This window comes from Eumetopias jubatus, unplaced genomic scaffold (genome assembly GCF_037043125.1).
Source record: "Eumetopias jubatus isolate StellerSeaLion01/CBP00866 unplaced genomic scaffold, mEumJub1_p1.0 scaffold_4, whole genome shotgun sequence".
Classification (NCBI taxonomy): Eukaryota; Metazoa; Chordata; class Mammalia; order Carnivora; family Otariidae; genus Eumetopias; species Eumetopias jubatus.
The window spans coordinates 127,353,199-127,373,601 of NW_028274810.1; the positions used below are offsets into that span (position 1 = coordinate 127,353,199).

A 20,403-nucleotide genomic window follows, 5' to 3' on the forward strand; every position below is an offset into this window, starting at 1 on the left:
CACCTCTTCCTGCTGATGATTTCATAGTTTGAGAAAGCTTTCTATGCCAAATCCTTTCAGATTAAAAAAAGCTACAGTATTTTGAAATTCAGTGTGTAAAACTGCTACTATTAATGGATGCAAATAAAATACACTGCTAATCTAAAATGGTGTGTCTTATACCACAACTTTGAGACTATTCAATTAAATTATAAAAAGCGTATAAAAATAGTTTTTTAATTGTGACCATATTGAAGCAGTAAGTCAAGACTGGGATTTTTATTTTAATTACACCATAAAAGGCTAATCAGTGTTACTGAAACTTCAGTTATTTGCATTTTCCCTAATATTTTTGCCCTATTAAGGCACCATCTGCACAATTACTTAATATTATTTTCCTTATCTAGGTATATGTGTACATAATAACATGTACATACGTATGTGTATATGTACTCTTGTGAACATATTCTTTGTATATATGTGCATAAATATATATGTGTCTACACTGAATATTTTTCAATTGACTCACTATTTCACTTAAATCTAATCTTAAAAGCAAACATTATAGCACTATAGTTAATGGAAAATGTATTACTTATTAAGAATAGAAAGTAACCTTAAAAATACACTATAAATAACGTTATTAAATTTAGCTAGACTTTGTTCCTATTGAAGTCTGTAAGCCATGGGCTTGTTCTTTGTTAAAAAGGGAGACAAGTAAGTATTAGTGTGCACCAGATTGAGAATATCTCTTTCACCTGAGCAGAAGGATTACAAGCGCACTGAAAATGGAAAAGTTTTCTCAGTGTGTGTTCCCAATTTATTTCCTGAAAGGCATTTTGTGTACCATCAGCAGAACACTCACATCACTTGGGTAAAGACTGGATCTGGTGGCCTTTAAGGTTTCTTCCTTCCAGCTTGTTTTAAACACTTAAATTCATTCCCCTCCCCAATAACACCTGGTTGCTTATCTTCCAGACGTTAATTTTTTTTTAAAGATTTTATTTATTTGAGAGAGAGAGAGTGAGCACAAGCAGGGGGAAGGGCAGATGGAGAGGGACAAGCAGATTCTCCCACTGAGCAGTGAGCCCTGTGTGGGCTGATCCCAGGATCCTGAGATCATGACCTGAGCCGAAGGCAGACACTTAACCCAGTGAGCCACCTGGGCGCCCCTCTTCCAGACTTTTAAAATATAATTATAAAATTGCACTATATGCGGAGTGCCTGGGTGGCTCAGTCGTTAAGCGTCTAGCCTTTGGCTCAGGTCATGATCCCAGGGTCCTGGGATCGAGCCCCGCATCAGGCTCCCTGCTCCACGGGAAGCCTGCTTCTCCCTCTCCCACTCCCCCTGCTTGTGATCTCTCTCTCTGTCAAATAAATAAATAAAATCTTCGAAAAAAATTTTATTATATGTATATATGTACCTATGGAAACTATTACCTATAGTATTTTTGTACTATTATATGATGTATTATAAATTACATATGTGACATCACACTTCTTACATACTCCTAAGTTTTTTAACTTAATTATTTTAGAGATTCTTTTCCATGACGTAACATATGATTTAGCTTATTCTGACCGAGTTGCGTAGTTTTCCAAACCTTGGATATATAATCGTTTGTTTAACCATTCTTTATGACCGAAAACATAGGGTTTTCTCACACATTTTTTTTTTTTTGCCGTTTAAACACTTCTGCCATTAACATCCTTAAACAGCCCTGAAGTACAAACTTTAATATTTAAGTGCAAATGTTAATATTTAGGATATCGACAAGTAGAATTATAAATGAAATTTGATTGGTAGGTAGATTATATTGTCAAACTGTGCTCCAAAAAACCTGTGCCAGTTTACTCATCTACCAAGAGTTTAAGAGGGTTCCTGCTTTTCTAAACCTTAGTCACCACCTGATCTTGAAGGGGAGCAGAATTTGTCACCTCACAGTGTGCCCCTTTGGCGTAAGGATTATTTTAGTCTGATTATTTAAGAAACTGCAGACACAGGAGAAGCCCTGAAAACCAAAAACTGAGTAAAAGTTTTACAAGAGACATTACATTTATGAGGGATGCCTCCATTTGTAAAGGTGTCTCCTTCTGTACCAGGAAAAAAAGGATGATTCTAAATCTCTAGAAACTTACTTATGAAGAAGGCAGAGACTAGGGTCTGCACAACAGCTTCACCCTTGTTTGCTGCACCTTTCCTGGTAACCTCCCTAAACAGACTCTCCATCCCTAACAGCCCCACCCTTTTTTTTTGTCTTTAGCTGAAGATGATATTTAAAATGCTGGCTTCAGCCATGTTGGGGAGTTATTCAGTTTTCCTCGGTATGTCCCATGTAAACAGGAGGTATGTGTGTTATTAAACTCTTGATTATTTCTCTTCTGTTAATCTTTTTATTAAAGGGGTGTCTTAGCCAAGAATACAGAAGAGTAGAGGGAAATTTTTTTTCCTCCACCAACAATGTTGTCAAACTTTACATTTTTACCAAACTAATTGGTAAAAAATAATATTTTACTCTTATTTTAATTTTCATTTTCCTTAACACTACTTTAATGGGGCATTTTTTCATAACATTTGCCCATTTGCATTTAGTCTCAATGCAACTATCAATTTCTATATCTTACTCAGTTTTCTAATGGGTTGCATGTCTTCTTCTCTTTAATGTGTAGAAATTCCTCATATATTTGGATACCACACCTTTCACTGCTATATGGGATGCAAATTATTTTTCCCCAGAGTGGCAGACACTGCTGGTTGGCTACCAAACAGTCTTTCCTGACTCCCTTGTCCATTTTATTTCTCCTACCACAAAGGCTGAAAAAGACGGATTTGCTTGCCCCGCCTCCTTTGCAACCAGGAATGGGCACATTAGTCACTTTGGGCTAATGTGATCAAGAGGCCACAAGCCTATAGAAAAGAAAGTGGGAAGCTGGGACAAGCTTGGGGGACCATCCACCTCTAAATCTTCTGTTGCACAAACAATAAATATCTAAGTGTCCCAATGGTTTACACTACTGTGTCAGTTCGAATTTTCTGTTCCTTGCAGCAAGTGCAATGCATCCCAATTAATATACCATTCTGGCACAAACTCTTTAACTTTTTCTGCGCATCTTTAATGATTGGTTTTTCACTGCAGGTTTTGTTCAGATGTGACAATTTGGCTCATAGCTATTCATGCCAGAGGCACCATGTCTAAAAGCCTTTTATTTTTGTAACTTATTTTGCACCTTATCCTTAACCTTCAACACTGAGCACATGACAAGAATTCAATACATTTTTGTGGATGTTAATTTCCACAAAATAAGAAAGGGTTAGTCTAGGCAAGGGGAATATGGTTCATTCACCCATACCTTCCTACAGCTGTTTTGTAGCTTTATTGGCACAAAATACCCACGTGTAAATTCTTGAATGAGAATTTACCTATGTTAAATCATTAGCCAGGGTTCATTGCATATTGTTTCAAATACTATTTCTTGAATAGTTGATTATACTTTAAATATTTGAAAATTTTAATAACTTTTCTCCTATTTTATATCTTTCTTTCCAAGTCAGAGCTCAACCCTTCTCTTTCACTTCTCTGCTGCTTTTTTCTCATTACAAAGTTTGACTCTTAGGTCATATGTAAATATTTTATAACTTGTTCCAGCAGTATTGCAGATGAAAAAACTTGAAAACTCGCCAGCTAAAAAAGCTTATTAATGCTGCTTAAAATAAAACAAACATTGTTATAATTAAGAACTGAATGCATAAATACCAGGAATAAAGAATAAAGAAAAACCAGAGATGCAAGCATGTGCACAGAGACTGCCCTGGGGGAGGATGGGGAAAATGGTTCAGGATTGCTGCAAAGTTTGTATTGTATAGCCCACACAAAGGAAGGAAATGTGAACTTGAGCCTATGATAGGTGGGGGCAGGGCTGAAAATGAAATGTTTAAAGCTGAGGAACTTGAAAAGCTTCACTTGAATCAGGTAGGGGAACAAACAAACAAACAATTAAAAATAGCAGGTGGATGACCAAGATGTTGCTTCCAATGTTCCAATGTAGCTATGGGAGGAGTAGGAAACATCTTTGCTAAGAAATATTACACAGAAGCTGATTCTCAGATGTTCTAGAGATCAGAATTCATACTGCCTGTCAGGAGCAAACACAACTCCAAAGTCAAACATCTAAGGTGGATTTCAGTTGGTTGTCTACCCAGGGGCTTAGCAGAAGCAGGCACAGATATTCTCTGGAGGAAAACAGCCCCAAACTGGCTCAAAATATCCCCCGAGATAAAATTTCAAGTAATACGGCTCAAATATACACCCCCCAAAAATCACACAGTACATATGGAAACAAGATAGCATGAGTAACATCAGCAGAAAAAAAAATGGCAGACTCAGAAACACATACAATGAAGATATTGAAATGATCAGATAAAAAAATAAACTGTACTTAAAATATTGAAAGAAAAAATAGTTTTGAAGTATTACAAAAGAAGAAAGAGCATAGAAATGCCCAGAAGTTTTGAAAAGGAACCAAATATAACTTCTAGCTGTGCTAAATATAGTCATCAAAATCAGAAATGCAATGGATAGGTTAAATAGCATATTAAACATAGCTAAATATAGAATACACTAGAAACTAAATTTGAAGAAATTACACAGAAGAAGCCTGGAGATATAAGCAGAAATAAATAACAAAAATTAAGAGACGTGAGAGTAAAAAAATACATCAGTTGAGTTTCAGAAAAACACAATAGAGATGATAGGAGAGAGGCAATATTCGAAGAGATAGTGACTAAGAAAACTCCAAATTTAACGAGAAACATTGCCATCGAAACTCAACTCCAAATTTAATGAGAAACATTGCCATCGAAACTCATGAAGTCATAAGTTTTCCAAAATGGCAGATTATCTACATCAAAACCCCACACCAGAGCATACCGTAGTGAAACTTCAGATCACTAAACACAAAGGGATCTTGCAAACAAGATCTTCCCATTTATTAGTTTGGAAAGTTGTCTCACTGCTTTAATTAAGGCCAATATTAAAAATTTTTAAGGAAGACAGGAGGCTTATTATTCTCTCATATTAAAATCTGAGCTGATAATCGGTTCAGTGTACTAGAGTAGCTTTACCACGTAAGGCAACGTGGAAGCTCAGTTGCTTCCATTTTATTGCTCTGCTGTGTTCTAGGACACTGCTTACCAAAGTGAACCACTACCACATGTTCCCAGAGTAGTGTGTTGAGAGGGGTGAGGATGGATAAGGAAGTTATTTTGTTTTCATTTAAGAACAACGTCTAGGTTGATTGCATATCCCTTTTCTCTCACTGGCCAGAACTTGGTCATAAGGTGATACCTACTTGTGCAGACGCTAAGAAGTCAAGTGCCTAGGTGAATGGCCATGTACTTAGCTAAAACTCGGGGAATTCTACTATGAAAAAGAAGCAGTGGCAATGAATACAGGAAGTACAATCAACAATCCCTGTAACAACCATCAAAATTATCTTTTGATAATATGGGAAATAAAAGCATTTTGCGATGAACAAAAATTGAAAATTTACTATCAGTAGTCTTTCATTAAAAGAACATCTTGGGGCACCTGGGTGTCATAGTTGGTTAAGTGTCTGACTCTTGGTTTCGGCTCAGGTCATGATCTTGGGGTCCTGAGATCGAGCCCCATGGAGGGCTCCATGTTCAGCAGGGAGTCTGCTTGAGATTCTCTTTCTCCCCCTCTCTCGGACCCTCCCCCTGCTTGCTTGCACATTCTCTCTCTCTCAAATAAACAAACAGAAGGAACATCCAAAAGGTATATTCCAGGAGAAATAAAAATGTTACCAGAAGATATTGTGAGCAAAGAAATAGCAAGTATAGAGGCAAGTCTTAACATATAGTAATTTATAACAAGTGCTAATAAAATGTCTAGTTTGTGATGTTAAAAAAATACTGGATAGCAGGGCGCCTGGGTGGCTCAGTCATTGAGCGTCTGCCTTTGGCTCGGGTCATGATCTTGGAGTCCTGGGATCGAGCCCCGTGTTGGGCTCCCTGCTCCGTGGGAGGCCTGCTTCTCCCTCTCCCACTCCCCCTGCTTGTGTTCCCTCTCTCGCTGTGTCTCTCTCTGTCAAATAAATAAAAAATCTTAAAAAAAAATACTCAATAGCAACAGTGCATAATTTATAAAAAGGATGATCCAAGAGAAATAAATTCCAAGAAAATCTATCTGTTGAAATAGGGTGAAAATCTTGATTCTTTTTAGACTTTGTCAAGCTAAATATGTTTGTTAAAATCTCTTCGTTGACTACTAAAAGAACAGCCACAGAGAAGTATAATTTCCAAATTAGGGGAGGGGAGAAGAAAAGAATAACAACAAAAAGCCAAAAAGTGTAAATAAGTAGATAAAACCTCAACCAACCAAGGAAGTCACATATATACATCATGTGGGACAAATAATAGAAAGCAAAAAGTAAGGTGGTAGATATAGGAATATTTGCCCAAGGACGTTAATTATCACAAACAACAGAATGAATGGACTAAACTCAAAAAATTGCAAAACCAGATTGAAAACAAAACCTAGCCATATACTATTTAAACAGAACTCATCTCAAACTTAAAGACAACAGAAAGGCTGAAACTAGAAGGATGAAGAAAATGGGCATTAAGGAGGGCAGGTGATGTGATGAGCACTGAGTGTTATATGCAACTGATGAATCACTGAACTCTACATCTGAAACTAATGATGTACTATATGCTGGCTAATTGAATTCAAATAAAAAATATATACACATACCCGGAAAATAACCCAAAAGAGAAATGATATTGCGAGTCATTAGCAAGATGACTGTTCTAGATTTTTTGTACACTGTAACACAATCTCAGGATATACAAAGCAGAATTACAAACAAAATTGGACAGATTGAAATTGAAGTAGAAGATTTTAAACATCTATCTCAGCAATTGAAAGATGAAGAATTAATGCAGATAAAGAAGATTCTAGCAACATAATTTACAGTTTGATTTACTGGATATTTATATTTAGAACTCTTAACTCCACAATTAGAAAACACACATTCTTCTAAAGCATACAGGGAACAGCTGTAAAACTTGACAAAAGGCCACAAAGCAAGTGTCAAAGAATCAACAAATGTCCAAAAATTGGTACTACGGAGACTATCTTCCATAAAAAAGTGCAAAAAAATTAATACAACAAAAAAATAAAATTGCACATATGATCGGAAATTTAAAAAGACACTTCTAAGTGAACTGTGGCTAAAAAGAAGTAATAAAGAAAAACATAAAAAATGATAGCTCACAGAATTATTAAATTTAACTACATTGGATTTAAAATTTCTAGACAATAAAAAGTCCCATAAACAACAAGGAAGCCACAGACCAGGAAGTGGTATTTGCAAACCATATCATTAATAAAGGATTAGTTTCCAGAATACATAAAACCACTTAGAAACTAATAAGCAGAAAATCTGCACAACAAAATCCCAGAAAAGTTTATAAACAGGCATTTGTATAGAAAGGAATTTAAATGACTCAGAGACAAATGAAAAATTGCTCCATCTTACTAACACAAAGGGAAAGTCTTATTTAAAATAACAACCACAGGGGCGCAGGGTGGATCAATCAGTTGACTCTTGATTTCAGCTCAGCTCATGATCTCAGCGTCTTGAGATCAAGCCCCAAGTTGGGGTCCATGTTGGGCATGGAGTCTGCTTGAAATTCCCTCTCCCTCTGCCTCTTCCCCCATTTGTGCTCTCTCTCTCTCAAATAAATAAATAAAATCTTTTTTTTTTTTAAAGAAGTCTATACAGCCTTGTGGCTAAAAGCTTAGATTTTATTTTAAGATTTTTATTTGTTTATTTTTCAGAGAGAGAGAGAGAGCATGGAGGGGAGGGGCAGAGGGAGAGAGAGAATCTCAAGCAGACTCCTGATGTAAGGCTCAATCTCCCGACACCAGGAGATCATGACCTAAGAGCCAGAGAGCACAAGTGGGGGGTGGGGGGTAGAGGGAAAGGGAGAAGCAGATTCCCACTGAGCAAGGGGCCCAAGGTGGGGCTCGATCCCAGGATCCTGGGATCATGACCTGAGTCAAAAGCTGACGCTTAACCAACTGAGCCACCCAGGTGCCCCTCTTTAGGCAAGTTTCTTAACATCTCCGTGCTTTGGTTTGCTCATAGGATTAAATACGTGTTTAGCACAGTGGCAAGCACATATTAGACACACAACAAGTGATAACTATGAATATTGTTAAAGAACATTTAAGTCTGAATGAGGCAAGACTTACTGGTGGGCCTGCTGGTCCCAGAGTCCCGGTATTGACTTCAGAACAGGAGCAGGAATGTGGTAGCTCTGGGCAGGTCTCCTCATCCCTCTGAAGGGAGGAAAAAAAAAACAGCATAACTGTTAACAAGACAACCTATACAAATAGCTTTATGGACTCAAAGAAAACACTTTGATTTAAGACACTTAAAAAAAAAAACTTTCAAGTGAACATTGGTGTGGAAAGGCAAAGAATATTCTCTCCTGCCCACAAAATATTTTCCTTAAAGAAAAATGAATGAGTGTCTAGTGAGTCACTGATAATCATCATTACCAAAGGATGTTGATAAAATGAGCTTGGGGATGCAAGTGAAGAAAGGAAGGCAGAGTGTGTGTAAAAGAGATTCTGGTTACTATTTCATTCCGTTTGAGTAGGAGTACTCTATGAACTAAAGGTCTTGAACACTGTCTTATTTCTATTTCAAAGGATTAAAAAAAAAACATGTTGGGATAGTCGATCAGAACAACTGCATCTGCACTAAAACACATAAAACAAAATAAAAACATTGCTTAAACGCATCATCAAGTCCCTGCAACAACTTTCCTTATGACTCATGTTCTGTGGTTGAACATAAGGAAACACCAACAGTATCCATCTAAAGCTTTGGGATAGGAGCTCATTTTTCTGCTCTTGCACAATTTCGTTGCCACATGACATTACAAGATAGATTATGAACATCAGTCTAACATCTCTGGATGAGTTACTGGGGCATGAAGACAGAGCACCTGCTAACAGCTATCATGCAATCTATGGCTATCCCATTTGAAGTACTGGCCAAAAAGAAGTCTGCACCGGGATAAGAAACTGCAGACCTTCATAGGGTTCACCAGTCCTGTTGGACAGGGACAAAATAAGCTTCACTTTTTAAGAATCAGGGGAAAAGTAAAGCTGGAACTGAATAGAGCACGGATGATAATTAAATGATCAAGTGGAAAATAATCTCAGTCTCTGAAACGTTCACAACGGAAACCCAGGAAATGTTGAGCATAGGGCCCATGTGTACTATATATACTTTTCTCTAAATATTGTACAACAGTCAAAGCTTTCAACTCATTATAGGAAACCCCCCTGCTTGGGTTATACTTGGTATTAATAATGATAAAAAGATTGATTTTCTGTAACATCACACAGGTTATACAGATTATGACTACGATTTCAGAACTGTGTTCCAAGATGCCTTGGGGCACCTTAGCAAACTTACAGGGGCACCATGAACATTTTAAAACCTTAAGAGAATTAGCAATATTCGGCACCCACTGGACTTCATGTGAACCACTAGCTCAAGGTAGTTCACAATTATAACATTAGATATTGAAATACTTTTCTGATGATGTCATATACTTGCAAATCTGGGATTCTGGCAGTTGCTATGATGGAAAGCAAGTACCATGGAAAAAATCAATGTGGAAAAAGAAGTGAGGTGGCAATGTCCAATCAGATTCCAACATATGAAAAATTGGGTACTCCCGACAGGCTCATCCATCCCATTCCTAAGTTGTTCTGGTTATTTAGGAATAAAATAACAATCCCATTTTCTTCTTTCAATTCATGTGTATTATTTTTTCATATGGCTACTGAGTTCTTAGAGCATAAACACTTAAGATTTTTGGACCTAATGTATTCATACATGGAATTGTTTGGCATTTTTTTTGGCTTAGTGGTACCATGAAAAAAATTATTGCAACTTTGCAAAAATTATTGCAAAGGTTTCCTGAACCAGGAAGTTTGAGAACCTCTGGACTCTGTGTAATGGTACCCCCTGGAGGTGTGCAGCTCTCACCACACACGTCAGTATGTCCTGCTGATGTCAGACACACCTCCTTCTTAACCTCTTCTGATTTTCATTATCATCACAATGAATTGGCTTGTTATGAGTTTTATGAAATAGCATTTAATTTTCAGGGAAAATCAAATACAATTTTAGAACATTTCAATAAAGAACAGACCTACTAATAAAAGAAGAATTCTTACCAGGCCTGGAAGTTCACAGCATTTATCTCTATTGGCCCATGATGTGGAACAGATAATATCAAACATCTGTAACTGGAACTGCAATTTAAAACAAAATTGTCATTCAATAAAAAATAGATACACTCCGTCTACAATTATGATTTCATATCCTGTATCACATAATAGAACTGATACATTTGTAACATAACTTTACAGTAAATAAAGTCATTCTAACAATATCAAATTGATTTTGTTCCTCAGACACACAATGATTTAAGATTTTGTCTATAGTTACTCCATTCAGCCTCTAAACTCCCGTATTTATCACAACTTCTCATCTCTGCCTGAAGGATCTTAGCACCCCTGTTGAAACTCGCCCCATTCTGCCCTCATGGTCATGACCAGTGCCTCTGCCACCCCACAACACCCCACGTTTCTCTTTCCTGGCACATCTCCCACCATACAGTGTGATTATTTATATTAGCTCCTCCTTAGACTGTGAGCTCTTCAAGGGACAGAGAACCACTTCTTCATCTTTGTGTCCCCATCATATGTGGGAGGTAGTAGGGATTCACGAAACCTTGTCAAATTAATTCTGACTTCAATCACTTATATATACATTCAACAAATTTTTCTTTAGTGTGTAATGCAAGCCAGATACTACATCAAACTTTAGAATATGAAAATGAACAAAACCAAAATCCTGCCCTCAGAGATCTTACCAGGAGCGAGAGGTAGGCACATGAATGCTGTTTACAACATTGTAAGTGTTGTGACAAATTCACAAATAGTATTGTGAGAATCTGTGCTGATGTATTTTTATTTAAGCCATTGATCATTCCATAAATATTGGTCTTGTTCTACTCATGTACGTTGGCAAAACCCAATGTACATTTTGAAATATACAGAAACATCATTATAATATTATTAAGGGCTGACATTAGCTTCATGATCCAACCAGTCCTAATATTATGTTTCTTCTGATATTATTTTTGAGTATTACAAGTTTCACCGATTACAGAGCTGGGAGAAAGATGGAATCTTTTCATTTTAAACTCACAAACTGCCTTTAGCAAGTGGTGTTTTCAGCAAGCGCTAGAAACTTTCTTGGTGCCTTATTTTCTCCCCAAAATACTACTCATCCCTGTCAGGGGTCCCGTAGATGAAAATGGAGAATACCTAAGTAGAAAGTACTACAAAATAGTTACTCAACAATGCATGCGGCGTCACAGAAGAGCCTGCTCTATCTAACAGTAAAGAGAATAAAAGCAAGCTTTCTCTTGTAATATGTAAGAACTGTGCTTTGCTGCAAATATGCTTTCCCAAGTGAGGTTTGCAAGATTAATAAAGTAAAGCTTAAATTTTGAAAGCAGATCCATGAATTAAGGCATCGTAGTTTTTTTTGTTGGCTTGGTTTCTATATACAACTATTGAGTTGTTTGAAGAAATACGTGCATGGCTCGCTGCTTTTTTTCCAGATTAAAGAAAAAAGTTCCCAATAGGTAGGATATCGGAGTCTGTGGAGGGCAAACATACAACAAAATAAAGATCATCCAAAAATTCAGTTGTTAAGGTCTTTGGACCAAGAAAAATAGGTTTTTTCCCAAATTAAAACATTTTTAAGGAATGTCGATGCTGATTTTTATGAACAATAGCAACAAAAGTATTTCAAGGACCATAGGGGTGAGGAAGCTATGGAGCTAGACTGCCTGGGTGTAAGCCTCGAATCCTCCTCTCACAAACTAAGTCATTTTGAACAAATTATGTAATGTGTTCAAGTCCAAGTTTTCTACATCTGTAAAATTAATACAATAACAGTAGCTCTTTAATAATAGCTATTCATTAGTGTAATAATAGTAGGTATAACAGTAAAATGAGTTAATGTAAGGAAATATGTATAACAGTGCCTAGAATATAGTTGTTATAAATAATAAGTATTATTATTTAAAGATTTTATTTATTTATTCATTTATTTGAGAGAGAATGAGCAGAGGGAGGAACAGAGGGCGAAGGACAAGCAGACTCCATGCTGAGCATAGAACCCAATGCGGAGCTCAACCTCACCACCCTGAGATCATAACCTGAGCCACATCAGGTCATGCTTAACCATCTGAGCCACACAGGTGTCCCTAAATATTATTTTAATGGAGCATATACAGCCCTTTCATTATTGAATTCTTTAAGGTGCAGCAGAATATAATACAAAGGCCAAAAGAGTAGAATCTAAATAAAAGTGATGTGTACTGAGGGCAGAAATATAATAGTAGTTTGTTTCCACAATTATCATATCTGTTTAATACTTTGGTTGAGAAAAATCTAAGCAAATAATGGCAACAATAGCAGTGGGCATATTATGAAAAACTACAATGTGCCAGGCACCATCTTAAGGACTTTGCCTGTATCATATAATCTTTAGATCACCACTATGAGGTATATATAATAAGTAATGTCAACCCCATTCTGCAGATCGGGACCTAGGAAGAAAGAACCTAAGAAACGTAAGCACATGTTGAAATTGGAGGTCTGGTTGGGATTTGAACAGCATGTTTCATTTTCTTGTAGTTCATTTTGCAGTGAAAGGATCTTTGGTCTAATGTTTAAAATGCGGATACACCAGCCTAACTAACTTTACAATGCCATTTGTCTGGGGGCATTTATTAAATGGGGCCCATTATGACAGTATTAAATAGATCCAGTTCAATCTAAGTCATTCATCCATTAAGAAATTCCCCATTTTTGAATAAAGCCCTCAGTGTAGAAGCATTTTATTGAATGGAAAGATGTATGTGAAGGAAAGGACTTTCATTAGCCCCAGTAAGGACCAGGCTTTCTTGAAGTTTTTCAAATAAACGTTTACCACCTAATCACCTAAAACACTATGATGTCTACATACACACCTTTGGCTAAACTTATGTCCCATGGAGTTATTGGGATCCTTATGAGTTCATCTTATTTATTCAAGGGGTTGAATGCCTACTAAGTGCTGAATGAAGCCAAAACTATCATTTGAGGAATGCTTGTGGGTTGCCTTTTCTTTTTCAAGTTTGATGAAGTCAGCAGCCTTCTGTGTTTGTGTGTGTGAATACAACAAATTTATTCATAATTGTTTTGCATTCGTAATAGCTTAGATTCCTCAGCCTTTATTTTGGGACTTCTTTCCAAGGCACATTTCTGGGGATTGATTAAAAAAACCCTCTGGCTTTTATTCCAAAAGCAATGACATACATATTTGTAGAGAAATTATGTAGGAAACAGTACAGACATGTCAAAAGATTTTATATTTGAGTGCCTGAAATGCAAGACAATGCGGTTCAAAATGAGCAAGAGTCAGACTCTTTTTACTTTTTGTAACTTCTTTCCTTTCCAACTAACCGAACATTATAAAAAATATATGTGCGAAAAAGAGAGCAAGAGAAAAGGGATGCATGAGCTCCTACTTTCACCTTTTATAACACCTTCCAAGGGAATGCTTAGCCAATTACAAAGGCTAGTTTTTCATTATTGGACCTTTTGTTCTGGGTGTAACACAAAAGGCAAGTCATTTGGGGTCAAATGTTAGCATGAAAATAAGATTAAAATATTTCTCATCCGTTGAGTCACTGTGATCTGTGAATGGGAATAAAAATGTAGCCTGGCTCAACTTTCCACTCATTACCACATTTTTATCCTCTGATATCTCTCCAGCATAGCATAACTAAGCTTGTAATTTGAAGTCAAGCTATACCTAAAATTATACAAATATTTAGAGAGATTTACATTGCACAGGAATACTGGAGAAAGAGCATGGAGGACACTGGCCACCTTCTGCTTTAATTTGGTGTTTAACTTTTACTGACTCCATCTCAAAGCTAAGATTTATTGAGCATCTACCCCTTCCCAGCTATTTGACATGGTGTTTTTACTTGCTTTCAATCAATTCATTGAATTTAAGGGAAACCATAATGGCATTAATTCAATGAAGAGATGAAAATTAACAGCCATTGTACCTATTGGTAGTCATTAAAATGTTTAGGTGTAGGCATACTTTGTGGGGGAACATTTTGATTGCATTTACTTTCAAGGTCAGAACTGAAATAATGGTGAGTCTCTGAACATGTCAGGGAACAGACAGGGCATACACACAGACCAAACTCCCTCCTCTGCTTTAAGTTCCTTAATGATCAGCCTGACCCAGGGGAAGAGAGCTTAGCATGGTAGGCAGGTATCCCTGTGCAAGTCAGATACAGTCTCATATCTTATTTTCCTCACTTTTTGAAAGGGGATCCCTCTCTAACTTCTTCAAGTCTCAGTTTCTGAATCTGTAAAGTGGGGATAATATAAGTGTCTCTTCCTGTGGTTATTGGAAGATTAAACAAGATAATCTCAGAAAAAGCACACACTGCCTGGTCCATCGCAGGCATGCAATAAATATTAGCTACTATTATCATTTTAAGGATTAAAGTATATAATCATAGGAAAACATGATTATTTTCTTATAGTTTAAGAACACTTGTTTCTATAGCATCATTGACTAGTCTACTATTGATTCCCACATAAAAAATTTAACTCAGTAAATCATGTTATAAAAAACTCTGTAACATAACTTGTATTTGTCTTTATTTACATAGCAGAGGACTAAACAAAAATCAATTGGATAATCATAAAAGTGTTAGATTTGAAATGGGAAAGAAAGACACTAAGAACATGATCACACGCCAGAAGCCCAAAATATTTCTAAGATCATCTCTGGCAGCATTACAATTTCATCAGGTATCAGGAAAGGTAGAAGAAAATTCTTAGGAGAGAGAACAGAAAGGAGAAACACAGTTGTTAAGTTTCTTCCCATGTGTGTTTTGACGGCTAAATTAAGCCAATTTATACGCTTAGTCCCACTAGGGACTCTTCACTATCTATAACATCTCGCATTACTGAACACAAGCTATTTTTATTACAAATGTGAGCAACTTCAATATAGTAGTTACTGTATCCCTACATCCATTAATCTCTCCTCCACTCAACTTTGGTTTAAAAAGAATCTATTTTCTTTAAGGACTAAATATTCAGAGTTTTCCCATCATCTGTCATTTTTTTTGAACCACTGCTGAATTTGCCAGGGAATGCTGACCTAGAAACTACTAATCACTCTTATGTGATAATTACTCCTGGAATAATCCAAAACTTGCACATTACATGTTCCCTTTTGCTCGGTATTGGGGTACAGATGTAAATCAAGATTATGTTACCAGTTTGTGACTTCTAAATTGAAAACTGAAGACCTGAAGCTTCTCTCTCTTGCTTTGGACTCAAACAGTTAATTACCCAAAAGAGCAAGTGAGTTTCCAATCACATTCTTGAGATCTAATCTAATATTATCCATTTCAACGTAATCAAATTCTTCAATAAGTGGGCAGACTGAAAATCTATTTAGTAATCCTTTGTAGACTTCTAGATTCTAACAAAAGCCACAACTTTGTTCTTAGTAGCTTTACAAAGAACTCTTTAATTATTGACTTCTATAAATTCCCCTTTGTCTACAACAGGCTGGAAGTTACCACAGAAAGTGCTCTGTTTAATTGCTTTTCTTTCATGCCCCAAAGTAAAGATTTATTACCAGTAGACTTAAAGCCTACAGGCACTTGTGCTTTCAGAAATAAATTCCACGATATTTAATTGGTCATATATTTGGAGTACCATTATTACATAGGGTATACTTTGAAATATAATTAATATAATTGTAATTATAAAGCTGTAATTTTAAAATACAAATTATAGGGCACCTGGGTGGCTCAGTTGGTTGGGTGACTGCCTTTGGCTCAGGTCATGATCCTGGAGTGCTGGGATTGAGTCCCACATCGGGCTCCCTGCTCAGTGGGGAGTCTGCTTCTCCCTCTGACCCTACCCCCTCTCATGCACTCTCTCTCACTCTCTCTCTCTCTTAAATAAATAAAATCTTTAAAAAAAATACAAATTATAATTAGGTGAAGGTAGGATATATATATAACTTGTCTATTATCAATACCACCTATGGAATACAATATATAAAAAACGTTTTAAGAAAAACATGATAAAATTCAAATAGATGATATTCTATTTAATTTCTATCAAGTGTTTCTTGAGAACTTGACCTGTTCATCTGAATTTATTAGATACTGTGGGGTAGAAGGAGGTAGTTGTAAACAAAGACCATGACCTGGTTTCTATTTTAAGGGATTTATACTCTGGCTACAGGCAAAATGAAAATATTCAGAAGAGCAAGAAAATAATAGATGGCTACAAATAATCAAGTGTTAAGCATTAGAGGTTTAGAAAAGGTGAGATGGAGAAGGTAATACTGACATCCTTCAGTAACAGCTGCTCTTCATCAAATGCTACTAAGTGTCAGGGATTTATATGCATTATTTCTTAAAAAAATAATAATATTAATACAAGTGATTTGGGCCCAGAATTTCAAACACTTAGAATTGTTTCTCTTTCTTAAATTGGAGCCTATTCATTCATCCATCGAAGCATCCATCTATATATGTCTATTTATCCCTACAAAATAATCTCCAGTTTGCTAATTATGGGGCCTTATAAATTCTGGAGTGTGCTATCATAAAAGTTTTTTCTGTGAAGCAGAATGTGGTGTGCTTCTTAATCAGCATGAAATACAAAACATTAAGAGTTGACAACTCCTTGATATAATGTAAACATTCTTTTTTTTTAATAGTGAAAATATTTATATTTAGATCCAACCGCTGGACTCAGTTTAGTGATCCCAATTTTGTCAGCAACATTCAAAGCATCATAGTCAGGAGCCAAACATATGCTTTCTTCTCTCCACTGGGCTTGATCAAGGTACTGACCCTGGCCACGACAATGTCATAGAGCTTCTTCACAGCCCGTTTGATCTAGTACTTGCTGGCCTTGACATCTACAATGAAGACAAGTATGTTGTCTTCTATTTTCCTCATGGCTGACTTGGTGGTCAGAGGGAACTTGATGATGGCATAGTAGTCAAGCTTGTTTCTTCTAGGGGTGCTCTTTCAAGGATATTTGGGCTGCCTGCAGAAATGCAGCACCTTGGGCCCTCAGAAGGTAGGGGACATGTGAATCTTTTGTGGATGTTTGTGTGTGGGGGGGCAGGGATACCTTTCAGCCCCAGTTTCTTGGCCTTCTAAGCTTTGGCTTTGGGAGGAGAAGGGCCTCCTTCTTCACTTTTGGTACCATCCTCATGAAAGGGTTATAATGTAAACATTCTTAAAAGTCCCTTACCATAACTGAAAACAAGAGAGCCTTCCATAGCTTTTATATTCTCTCTTTCCAAACATCTAATCCATGGGTTCTCCAAAGGTAAATTAAAACAAACGTACTTTTAAAGATACATCAAGAAAAAGATGGCAGAGGCGTAGGGGACCCTATTCCAACCGGTTCCCGGAATTGAGCTGGATAGCTACCAGACCACTCTGAACACCCACAAAATCAGCCTGAGATGTAAGAAGATACATCTGGATCTCTACAAAAATATATCACAGGAGGTTGGTTTCAAGGTACAAAGTGGGGAGCTGTGATTCCACGGGCAGATACTGAGGATAAATGGCAGGGGGAGGGAGCTGAGCCCTTGGGATCCTACACCGCCGATGAGCGATAGCCTCCCGCTCTGGGGATGGGGCACAGACTCGCAGACTGGTAGCCAGGGGGATAGGACTTTAGGGCAGTCCCCCTGATGGAAACCCAGAGCGGTAGGGCAGCACATGCAAACTGAGGGTGGCTGGTGGTTTTAGAAGCACAAAGGGCAGAGATGTGCCCCAACCTGGAGGTGAGGACTGGGAGCACTGAGGAGGGGCGCACAACCCAGACCGCTGCAGTTTATAGCAGCATAGACAGAAACGGAGATAGTGTGACCTGGAGAGCTCACTGAAGAACAGACTGCAATCTCTGCTCTGAGGCGGAAGGTTGGAAATGGTTTCTTCTGCTCTGACTCTCGGAACAGACTCAGAAAGCCTCCAGGGAAAGCCACCAGGGAACAAAAGCCCCCCAAAACTGGTTTCCACTGAGCCCATCCCCGCCACAGGGGACAGGGCAACTCTGCCCAAAAAGGGTTGCCTGAATAACAGCACAGCAGGTCCCTCCCACAGGAGACAGGCTGGGAAAACAAGAGGCCAGCAACCCTAAGGTCCCTATAAAACAGGCGCATCTTGCTTGGGTTGTGGTCAATAATTTGGACTCTATACTTTCTCTCAACCATCCCTCAACAGAATGACTAGGAGGAGGAACCCTCAAAATAGGAAAGACTCAGAGACTGTGATTTATGCCACAGATTTACAAATGGATTCAGATATAACCAAGATGTTGGAGATGGAATTCAGGGTAGCAATTGTGAAGACAATAGCTAGAATGGAGAAATCAGTTAATGGCAATATAGAGTCTCTAAGGGAAGAAATGAAAGCTGAATTGGCAGAACTTAAACATGCTATCAATGAGATCTAATCTAATCAGATAATCTAATAGCTAGAGTACGCGAGGCAGAAGAATGAATTAGTGATCTAGAAGACCAATTAATAGATAAGAAGGGAAAAGAGGAGGCCAGGGAGAAACAACTCAAAATCCATGAAAACAGAATCGGAGAAGTAAGTGACACCATGAAATGTTCCAATGTCAGAATTATTGGGATCCCTGAGGGGGTGGAGAGAGAGAGGACTAGAAGATATATTTGAGCAAATCGTAGCTGAGAACTTCCTTAATCTGGGGAATGAAACAAATATTTGTGTTCTAGAGGCAGAGAGGACCCAAGAGCAAGGAAAACAGGCCAACACCCCGGCATGTAATAGTAAAACTCGCAAATCTTAGAACCAAGGAAACCATCTTAAGGGCAGTTAGGGGGAAGAGATTCCTTATGTACAGAGAGAGGAACATCAGAATAACGTCAGACCTATCCACAGAGACCTGGCAAGCCAGAAAGGCCTGGCAAGCATATTCAGGGTACTAAACAAGAAGAACATGCAGCCATTTACCCAGCAAGGCTGTCATTTGGAATGGATGGAGAGATGCAGAGCTTCCAAGACCAGCAGAAACTGAAAGAATATGTGACCACTAAGCCGGCCCTGCAAGAAATATTAAGGGGGGTTCTATAAAAGGAGAAAGACCCCAAGAGTGATATACAACAGAAATTTACAGGGACAATCTATAAAAACAAGGTCTTCACAGGCAACATGATGACAATAAATTCATATCTTTCAATAATCAGTCTCAATGTGAACGGCCTAAATGCTCCCATAAAACGGCACAGGGTTGCAGAATGGATAAAAAGACAGGACCCATCCATATGCTGTCTACAAGAGACTCATTGTGAACCTAAAGATACATCCAGACTGAAAGTGAAGGGATGGAGATCCATCTTCTATGCCAGCGGACCTCAAAAGAAAGCTGGGGTAGCAATTCTTATATCAGACAAATTAGATTTTAAACTAAAGACTGTAGAGACACAGAAGGACACTATATCATTCTTAAAGGGTCTATCCAACAAGAAGATCTAACAATTGTAAATACCTATGTCTCCAACATGGGAGAAGCCATCTACATAAGCCAACTGTTAACCAAAATAAAAAGTCATATTGATAACAATATGTTAATTGCAGGAGAGCTCAATATTCCACGCTCAGCAACAGACAGATCATCTAAGCAGAAAATCAACAAAGAAACAAGAGCCCTGAATGACACACTGGATCAGATGGACCTCATAGATATATACAGAACATTCTACACTAAAACAACAGAATACTCACTCTTATCAAGTGCACATGGAACTTTCTCCAGAATAGACCACATACTAGGTCACACCTCAGGTCTCAACTGATACCAAAAGATTGAGATAATTCCCTGCATATTCTCAGACCATAATGCTTTAAAGCTGGAACTCAATCACAAGAAAAATTTTGGAAGAAATTCAAACACTTGGAAGCTAAGGACCACTTTGCTCAAGAATGTTTTGGTGAACCAGGAAATCAAAGAACTTAAACAATTCATGGAAACCAATGAGAACAAAAACACATTGGTCCAAAACCTATGGAATACTGCCAAGGTGGTCCTAAGGCGGAAATACATAGCCATCCAAGCCTCACTCAAAAAAACAGAAAAATCCTGAATTCACCAACTAACTCTACACCTTTAGAGAAAAAGCAACAAACGATGCCTAAGCCAC

At 37.6% G+C, this 20,403-nt stretch overlaps 1 protein-coding gene across 8 annotated transcripts in view; it reads right to left on the minus strand.

Annotated features, from left to right (window-relative positions):
* The window catches only part of COL14A1 (collagen type XIV alpha 1 chain), a 196,505-nt gene that overhangs the window by 52,816 nt on the left and 123,286 nt on the right, over positions 1–20,403 (minus strand). For all 8 annotated transcript variants that reach the window (XM_088023091.1, XM_088023097.1, XM_088023094.1 and 5 more), the window contains 2 exons: positions 10,266–10,343; positions 8,259–8,345 (listed from right to left, as the gene is read on the minus strand). In XM_088023091.1, the coding sequence (XP_087879217.1) occupies positions 8,259–8,345; positions 10,266–10,343 (165 nt within the window). The remainder of the gene's footprint in view (positions 1–8,258; positions 8,346–10,265; positions 10,344–20,403) is intronic.